Source organism: Carlito syrichta, unplaced genomic scaffold (genome assembly GCF_000164805.1).
Source record: "Carlito syrichta isolate Samal-C Ts95f unplaced genomic scaffold, Tarsius_syrichta-2.0.1 Scaffold297317, whole genome shotgun sequence".
Lineage (NCBI taxonomy): Eukaryota > Metazoa > Chordata > Mammalia > Primates > Tarsiidae > Carlito > Carlito syrichta.
In genome coordinates, this window is record NW_007241413.1 from 70,862 (window position 1) to 80,948 (window position 10,087).

The 10,087-nt window shown below is 41.8% G+C and overlaps 1 protein-coding gene across 13 annotated transcripts in view; it reads right to left on the reverse strand.

Moving 5' to 3' along the window:
* Window positions 1-10,087, reverse strand: part of R3HDM2 (R3H domain containing 2) — a 138,827-nt gene that overhangs the window by 36,766 nt on the left and 91,974 nt on the right. For 8 of the 13 annotated variants that reach the window (XM_021710684.1, XM_021710679.1, XM_021710682.1 and 5 more), the window contains exons 2-6: window positions 5,567-5,608; window positions 3,205-3,291; window positions 2,557-2,683; window positions 1,053-1,131; window positions 190-249 (exon numbers count right to left, since the gene is read on the reverse strand). In XM_021710684.1, the coding sequence (XP_021566359.1) occupies window positions 190-249; window positions 1,053-1,131; window positions 2,557-2,683; window positions 3,205-3,291; window positions 5,567-5,608 (395 nt within the window). Of the gene's footprint in view, window positions 1-189; window positions 250-1,052; window positions 1,132-2,556; window positions 2,684-3,204; window positions 3,292-5,566; window positions 5,609-8,484; window positions 8,509-10,087 lie in introns of all 13 variants that reach the window. The other 5 variants (XM_021710672.1, XM_021710683.1, XM_021710678.1 and 2 more) reach the window with 2 other exon arrangements.

Consider the following 10,087-nt stretch of genomic DNA (forward strand, 5'->3'; position numbering starts at 1 on the left):
CTGTTTTCATATATATAGTTTAAAATTAATTCTAATTTCTTCTCCCTAACTCCTTTTGTTCCCCAGTGAGTGAGTACTTCAAAACTCATACTTAAAGGAAATGAAACAGGGATGCTCTGAAGTTGTACCTAAATTTCTTTCCAGTGCCCCCTCCCACCTCTAAATGTGTATTTCATACAAGTAACTTACTTGTTGTCATTAATAAATTCCAGAATCTCCTGTTCTAATTTTAGCAGCATCATTCTGTCCCTGTTTAAAAAAGATTAAAACAAAACAAAAAGCAGCCCTCCCATAGGCATTAAAAGCAGGGATTGAAAACACAACTTGTTCACTACAGAAAGAAGGGATATATCCAAACCCCTATCATGGACCCAAATGTAGAGGCTGCTGAGCCTTACTAGCCGATCGTATGATATTTTAAAAAAGAAAAACAACTCAAGTATACATTTTGCAGATCCCTCCTACTCATGTACTTTGTTACACATATCAGAAATCTAATTGTTAGCAGCATATTCATATAAACATGTATTTCCTGGAGTCCGTCTTCCAAAAAGTCACATGAAGGTTTTAATAAAATCCTCACGGTCTGTTCTTTCTAGACCTGTAACTTCTCTTCCTTTGGTTGTCTACTTATAAATCTAATCATCATTCTATATTCCATTTGGTTATTTATAGAATTTTAAAGCAATTATGATTTAGTTTCTGTACAAATCAATTTTTTTCTGTGCTTTTTAAAAAAAATTAAACTCCTCTTACTATCATTCCCAATGTGCTTTTTAATCAGTGTATTCCCAAGCCTTCATATTTCTTTGTCTCTGCATTCTTCTTCCATAGAATTTTTCTCAACTCTTCTGAAAGCAGAAACCTGAATGTGAGGGTATTCTGAATCCCTCACAGAATAGAAAACTACACCTGAGAAAAAGGTGAGCGGGCAAGGGGTGCAGAAGCACATCCTAGATTCTAAAAACGGAAAAATTCTGGGAAGCTGCTTGGCCTCATAGAATCCCACTGGCCCCTACCCACCTTCCCTCTTGCACCAATCATGTTATTACCTTGGGTTCTTTTTCAGTGTATTTACAAGAAATTCATGTAGGTCTATTCCAGTGGAGTCCGTATATTCTTGGCTGGAGTCTAGAATCACCACAACAAAAGAAATTTAAAATAAACAAAGCTTCCTTGCAAGGTATCTAATCCCAGACAGAAACCCACAACGTAACAAAGAAAGATGAGAACAGGAAAATAGAGTCATACTTCAGAAGTTTCAGCATAAAATTCATAATGACCTTAATATGCTAGCCTCCCCAAATTCCCTATTAAAACCACAGAAGATCTGGGCCATAGTATTGCATCAATTACACTGAAAGCCCATCTATCATCAATAAGTATTTACTGAATGCCCCAATCAAAACAAAGTAGGTTTTATTCCAGTTAAGAAAAATAAATTTCAGGTAAGAGTGGCAGTCAGGGCTGAATTTTCCAGAATCTCAGTAAATATGCCTAAATATTGATTTTTTTTTTTTTTTTGAGTTGGGGTCTCACTCTGTCGCCCAGGCTGGAGTTTAGTGGCCGCTCCCGGCCACTCAACCTGCTGGGCTCCTCAACCTGCTGGGCTCCGGCGATCCTTCCACCTCAGCCTTCCAAGTAGCCGGGAATTACAGGCATGCGCTACCACGCCCGGCTGATTTTTTTTGATTTATTGTAGAGATGAGGTCTCGCTGCCCAGGCGGGTCTCGAACCCGTGAGTTCAGGTAATCCACTCACCTCAGCCTCCCAAAGGCGCGGGATTACAGGCTGAGCCACCAAGCCCAGCTGATTATTTTAAATCTCAAGGTTGCCTTTTCTTGTCAGCTATCATTTTTATTGACTTCGCCTTTTTGCTACTGGTCCAAGAGTTTAAAGTCAAAGAGAGTCTAATAATTAGAAGCAAATCGGTATTATTCAAAAAAAGATTGTCTAGGCCTGGTGGCTCAAGCCTGTAATTCCAGCACTTTGGGAGGCCGAAGTGAGGGGACTGCCTGAGCCCATGGGTTTAAGAGCAGCCTGAGCAACTTGGAGAGGTCTCATCTCTACAATAAATCAAAAAATTAGCCAGGCGTGGTAGTGTGTGCCTACAGTTTTGGCTACTTGGAAGGCTGAGGTGGAAAGATTGCTGACAGGTCGACACTGGGGTGGTCGAGAGCATGCCACTGCACTCTAGTCTGGGTGACAGAATGAGACTCCTACTAAAAAACAAAAACAAAAAATCACCCTAGCCATCTCAAAACCAAAATATAAATGGTATCTGGAGGGTCTACTACCAGTGACTATTCACATCACAATTCATTCCAAAGCACAAGTAAAATCAGAACTGACTACACAGTCTCTGTGGCATGTGAGCCCCTAAGGCAGGGTCCGTTAAAGAAGCAAAGAAAGTACACTAGTTAGGGATTTCCCCAAGCAACCAAGTCAACAGAACACTATGAACTGATGGGCTAGTAACACCAGCGAGTCCCAGGTGTCAGGATGGAGGGAAAGGGCACTGCCCTAGGACAGACGAGAGACAGGGAAAGTCCTCACCTCTGGATAGCATCTTCCTTGGGACTTTTTCTTTGTTTTTGTCCTTGTCCTCCTTTTCAGAGACATCTTTTGTGGACTTTTCTTCCTCTTTGTCAGAGGGGCAACTGATGTGCAGTTGAATTATATCCTTAAACAAGGGGAAAGAGGACAATCAAAGGAGAAAAAAGATTTTAACTCTCTAGCAGCTCCCTTGGGATGTCAAAGAAGGTAACTCTTGGGGTAGTAGCTCTCTCTTTTAGAAGATTGCATTTTGTTAATTAAATTGCTTTAGTTTTATTCTATTAGGAGAGTTGAGGAGAAGCTTTTTTTGCCAGCAATCATAGCTTACTTTATGGAGAGCTCCAGTAATACTGACTGATTTTGGCTTAGGAACTGGATGAAAATGGTTCTAACCACTGGAAGGATAGGATGTGGGTAGGAACACAAGATCCAGCCCTGGGCTCTCCTTGTCTGCATCATCCTGGGTGATTAAGCAAGGAAGACCTACACCTCATGCTCTTACCATGCCCTGCTTTACTGCAACAGCCTTTACTTTGAAGTGCCTTCTACTTGATGTCTAGGGCTGTTGTTGATGATGTGACTGCTATACCACCTGTTACAAAATAACTGCCAAGCTCAAAAGCTACATTTACCCTGTAAACAACCTACCTGGGTTTCTAGTGGCCCATCAGCAAAGGGGGTGGAGGACTCCTCACACACCGCCAGGCTGCGCACCAACTTAAGCTTAGAATTAGACTGGAAAAAAAAACCAAAAAACAAATTTTTTTGTATTTATACACACACACACACATACACACACACACAATGTATCACACACACATACACAAAATGTATCTTTCACTCGGTGAACATTCAGAAAGCTGCTTTTGGCTGAATGAAGAGCATTTTCTTTGGCTCTGTTAGTTGCTGATTGCTCTAAACAGGGTTTTTTCAAACAGGTCCTACTCGCCAGTTCCTGATTCTTGAAAGGTAGTTCTCTTGCTTACAATAGAAGACATGTACAGACAAAATGACTACTTAGATAGAAGGTAGGAAATCATTTCATCTTGCCCACTTCTATCTCTAGTCTAGTACTCCACTCTCAGACTCAGAAGTTACTGCAAATACATGGCAACAAAGCACAGAAGACACCGGGTTTGAGAGTCAGAAGTCCTACCTTCAACTACTGGTTTTGTACTTATAATCTAGAAGACCCTGAGCAAATTATCTGACCTTTCTGGGTCTCTGTTTCTCCTTAATAAAATTATAATAAAACACCTAAAAGGCTGTTGAGATAATTAAATAACAGATAGTATGCAAGCATACATATCATTAAATAAAGCTTAGCACACAGCAGATAATAAATGATAAATAACTGTAAACATGAGGTGGCAAAAGTATGGAAAAAGTGTCTAAGAAAAGAGTAAGGAGAAAGCCAAAAAAACTTTATAAGACCTGGGATTTGATACAATGAATAGTTAATATACTTGCTTTACTTCTGCTAGTTGATGAATCCCAAAAAGATCTGAAATCCACCAAGCGAAGCACTGCTCTCCTAGGGATCCCCAAAGCTAAAATTTGTAATTTACTGGAAATTTATCTACATTACTGAGAGTCCGTACACCAAAACCAAGGCTTACAGTAAATACTAAAGCACAAAACATGGTATGTGTGCTCTAGGTGGTACAGTATAGCAAAAATAACTCCTAAATCTGAAGAAATTACTTCAAGCCTAATTTGGTCACTTGTGGCTGAATGCCTGAATGCCTTTGTTAAGCTGCTCAATCTCTATAGCCCAAGTTTTCTCATCTGTAAAATGGAGATAACTGTCTTACTTATCTCAAGAAGCCTGAGAGGAACTAAAGTAGCAGCAAGCACCCTGTTCTGAACTTTTTTTTTTTGAATTGGTGTCTCACTCTGTCGCCCAGACTGGAGTGCAGTGGCTCCCAGCCACCGCAGCCTCGACCTGCTGGGCTCTGGCGATCCTTCCACCTCAGTCTTCCGAGTAGCCGGAATTACAGGCATGCGCTACCACACCCGGATGATTTTTTGATTTATTGTAGAGATGAGGTCTCGCTGCCCAGGCGGGTCTCGAACCCGCGGGCTCAGGCAATCCACTCACCTCAGCCTCCCAAAGGCGCGGGATTACAGGCTGAGCCACCGAGCCCGGCTTGTTCTGAACTTTTAACATCAAGTCCATCACTGTGGATTAAGCTATGTAAGGCAAGACACAGAGCCAGTTTATCATTCTTCTTGGTCTTTTTCAAATCCAAGCCACATACTGGCTGAGCTACTCCCAAATTCTATCATTACTTTTCTGGGGGAAAGGAATGAGCACCCTTAATTATGACTTCTGGTAACAATTATTCCCAATGCAAAAAAAGTTTAATACTTTACTATTTACCAGCCAAATTAAAAAGCTATTGCACACTAATCTTCCCTTATAACACTGCTTAAAATAATTGGTGAAATGTTCATTTTATCATACAATGATTAAAAACAAAAACCTCTTCCCTGCCCCTAAAAAGTGAAAAAAACAAAAGTTCTGTATTTTTAGGATATCCAAAAATGTTGAGTCATTTCTACTAATGGGGCAGGATTTATCCTAAAGAAAATTCACATTAAAAAAAAAAAAAAGGAATGTGAAAAGGAATAAAAAGACTCATATAAGCAGCCAGAGAGCTGCCAAGGGTGAGGAGAGAGAACCTGGAATTTTAGCACAACCAGTACCAAACTCTCTTAGACTCTGTGGAAGGCTCCAGCTGGGTATTCTTTTATGCATCAGAAATAGACTGTGACTAGAGATAATGAAGAAAAATAAAGCCGGCCCTTCCACTGGGAAATATGTATCTGTGTGTGTGTATGTGTGTGTGTATGCATATGTATGCATGTTCATAATTAGGGTCGAAGTACAGGCAAGAAAACTCTATTATATAATCCAAATAAACTAGATATTGATGGTAAGTTAGTCCACTTGTGAAACATATCACTAATAACATTAGAAAATAAGTTATAGAGGAAGGGTTCTCACCTTGGCTCTTTTCCTGGCATGACCATGGTTGGACGTCCGCTTCTGTTAGGAGATTGAAAAATATTAAAGGCAGGGAAAATCAACACTGAGGTTAACAGCAATACATATTATAGAGAAAAAACACTAACTGTAAAAACCATTACAATGATAGTCAAACTAGGGTGAGACTCACTTAGTGTGGGTTTCCCCCTAGAACTCCAGCAACTGTGACATGGAAGAGACAACAGGCCACCTACAATCAAATCATCATTCACCACAAAGATAAAGAATAGGAAGACACTGATTTGTTGGCCTATTTAACAGACTGATAAAAATTACTTTTGGACAAATCATATAATCCCCTCCTGATTAGAATGCTTCTGGAAATGCCAATACTATAGCAAAAAGAGCATTTTTTTCCTCCCAAGTTCACTCAGAGAAGCCTATTTAATCCATAATAGGTGTGAAATATAGCCCCTAACCATCACTTATAATACCATCCATATAGGACAACACATTCAGTGTTCCAACTTCAGATACCCAAAGTACCTGTCCCAATAGCTGCAGAAATGGAATACCTCCCTCCCTGAGAACCAGGATAAAAAGAAGGAAGCATGGAAGACAGGGATGACCTTCAGAGCAAAGGGGAGAGAGGGATAAAGAGTAGGATAGAAGCTGAAGAAGACAAAGAATGAGGGCCTGAGATGGGATGAGGGAAGGAATGGCTAAATAATTAACATGATTTCAACATCTGAGAAGTCAAAACGAGGGCTTTGGGGAAGAGGCTGGGTAGAGTTATATGTAGGGATGAGGCACTTAGGAGTTCTGAGATGTTTCAAATGGAACTCACTGCCGCTGGGGTGTGGAAAGAACTGAGGCAGGAGGGGAAGGGAGGGGAAACAAGTCAGAGGCAGAATACCAGCATGGTCTTGGGTAGGTGAGGATTTCTTTTTCCTTGGTCCTCTTCACTAGTTAGCAAACAACACTGCCACAATGCAAAATGGAGAACGGAGAAGGTGGATGGAAAGAATAAGAAATGATGGTGGATCTGATCAGCAGCAAGGGAAGATTCATAGTCCAGAAACATGATGCAGACTTGTCACTACTTTTTCAAATAAGCAATACATACACATGGCACAAACATTCAAAAGGTCTAACGGGGGTACATATAGGATAATGAGTCTCCTTTCAACTATCCCCTGGATACCTGATTCTCTCCTTAAGGTTCAACCAGTACTAAAGTTCTCTCCGATCTACCCAGAGATCTTTTATGCATATATAAACATACTGTACATGTGTATACATGGGCTTTTTTTTTTTTTTGAGTCAGAGTGTCACTCTGTCGCCCAGGCTGGATAGCAGTAGCACACTCACAGTCACCGCAGCCTCTACCTGCTGGGCTCAAGCGATCCTTCCACCTCAGCCTTCCAAATAGCTGGAACTACAGGTACATGTCACCATGCCCAGCTAATTTTTTGATTTATCGTAGAGACAAAGTCTCACCAACATGCCCAAGCTGGTCTTGAACCCCTGGACTCAGATAATCCTCTCACCTCCCCCAACCAAAGTGCTGGGATTACAGGCATGAGTCACCAAGTCCGGCTTTTTTTTTTTTTTTAAAGTCAGAGTCTCACTCTGTTGCTCAGGCTAGAGTGCAGTGGCACACTCATGGTCACTGCAGCCTTGACCTGCTGGGCTCAGGTGTCTGTCTCAGCCTTTCAAGTAGCTGAAACCACAGACATGCATCACCATGCCCGGCTGGCTTTTTTATTTATTGCAGAGCTTTGCCATGTTGCTCAGACTGGTCTCAAATGCCTGAGCTCAAGTAATCCTCTCGCCTCTGCCTCCCAAAGTGCTGGGATTACAGGTGTGAGCCACCACACCTGGCATTTTTTTAAAACCAAATATATTGTATATGCTAATCTGAACCCTGCTTTAAAACTTTTTTTTTTTCTCATGGGTTCCCTTCTATGGAAGACCTATCCTGATTTTATTTATTTATTTTTTTGAGTCAGAGTCTCACTCTGTCGCCCAGGATGGAGTGCAGTGGCATGCTCACAGCCACCACAGCCTCAACCTGCTGGGCTCAGGTGAGCCTTTCGCCTCAGTCTTCCAAGTAGCTGGAACTACAAGTGCACGCCACCACGCCTGGCTTATTTTTTGATTTATTGTAGAGACAAGTTCTCACCAAGTTGCCCAGGTTGGTCTTGAACCCCTGAGCTCAGGCAATCCTCTCACCTCAGCATCCCAAAGTGCTGGGATTACAGGCTTGAGCTATCCTGATTTTCTTAATGGCAATGTGGTATTCCATTGTGTGGTTACACTGTAACTTATTTTGCCAGTATCTAATATTGCACCATTTAGGATGTTTCTGATCTTTTGCTAGTATAAACAATAACCATATCACTGAGTATATATAAATACAGTGCAACTGTAGTACACTTTAAAATTTTGGGCCAGGCTTGGTGGCTCAGCCCGCAATCCCAGCACTTTGGGAAGCCAAGGTAAATGAATTGCCTGAGCCTGTGGGTTCGAGACCAGCCCGGGCAACTTGGCGAGACCTCGTCTCTACAATAAAGAAATTAAAAAAAAATTAGCCAGGCATGGTAGTGTGCACCTGTAGGTTTGGCTACTTGGAAGGCTGAGGCAGAAGGATTGCCAGAGCTCAGCAGGTCAACACTGGGGTGGCAGTGAGCGTGCCACTGCTCTCCAGCCTGGGCAACTGAGTGAGACTCCAACTCAAAAAAAAAATTTATGAAGTATTACTAAATCACCCCTCAAAGTAGTTTTATCAATTTATTCTCTTACCAACAATATATGAATTTATTTATTTCCCAGAATGGATAGTTTTCACTTAATAATTAAACATATATTGAAAGCCTAGTATGTACCAGGTATCATGCTAGCTACAGGAGGATACATAAATAAAAGGCACAAACCTTGTCAAAAAGGAACTCATAATCCTGTGGGAGAAGACAGACAAATAGACAATTACAATACAATACATTAAGTGCATTATAGAGGTACCCATGGTGTGCTACAGGAGAACACAGCAGAAGTGTCCAACTCAGACCTAGCAATACATAAATTCATACATTCCTAACTATTGAGCACCTACTATGTACAAGGTATTGTTTTAGGCTTTGGGGATACAGTGGTGAGCCAAAACTGACCTAAACTTGAGTCTCAGAGCTTATAGTTCTATGTGGAAAATATAGAATTATATGATACAAAGAATTATATGATACAGATGTACAAGGGGTGAGTAAGGTTATCAAGGAAGGCTTCCTGAAGAAAGACACATTTAGATTGAGTAATGAAGGATAAACAGGTGTTGGAAGGAGTGGGTTCATGAGTAGGAGAGGCCAGAGAAAGAATACTAAGGAGGGCGTTCTAGGTAGAGAAAGTATGTACAAAAGCGTATTTTTCCTAAACTTTCACCTCTTATTTATAAGGGGGGGACCAAGGAATCAGATAATGCTGAAACACTGCCAGAGGTGACAGGACTGACAGACAGGGGACTGACAGGAAAGGGACTGGGTCACAATATATCAGGCTGAGAAATCTGGGACTTCACAACCATCTTTCTAAAGCAGTATGGTAAATTTATTAGAAGGGATTACAAGTTTAGAGACAGAAAGCCCAGCCAGGCACTGTGGCCCACGCCTGTAATCCCAGCACTTTGGGTGGCGGAGGTGAGAGAATTGCCTGAGCCCAGGGGTTTGAGATCAATCTGGGCAACTTGGCAAGACTTCATCTCTACAATAAATCACAAAAAAATTAGTTGGGTGTGGTGGTATGCGCCTACAGTTCCAGCTACTTGGAAGGCTGAGGCAGAAGGATCACCTGAGCCCAGCAGGTTGAGGCTGCAGTGGCCGTGAGCAGTGTGCCACTGCACTCCAGCCTGAGCAACAGAGTGAGACTTCTACCCTACCCTCCTAAAAAAAAAAAAAAAAAAAAAAAAAAAGACAGAAAGCCCACCTAAGAGGCCATATCCAGCTGGTTTTTTAAAGAACACAGCCAAGTTTAGTGCATGTTAGTGAGGGCTTGCCCATTCTAAATGGAATCGCTGAACCTGCATTTTGTAGCACTGTTTCTATGTAAAAGATATTCTAAGCTTCAACTGCTGATCCCAAGAATATATCTCACACTGTAAAGCAATGAAGGGCCCCTTTTCCCGAGCTTTTCAGCTCCAATTCATAACAGGGATTTCCTTGAAAACACCACTCAGAGTCTTGGGGAGACGTCTAGTGTATAAGGGGAAGCAGAGTGTTTATTTATTTAGTTAGCTGGAGTCTCACTCTGTCGCCCAGCTTGCTCACAGCCACCCCAGTGACAACCTGCTGGGCTCTGGCAATCCTTCCACCTCAGCCTTCTAAAGTAGCTGGGACTGCAGGCATGCACTACCATGCCTGGCTAATTTTTAAAAAATTTGTTGTACAGACAAGGTCTCACCAATTTGCCCAGGCTGGTCTTGAACCAGTGGGCTCAGGCAATCCACTCACTTCAGCCTCCCAAAGTGCTGGGATTACAGGCTGAGCC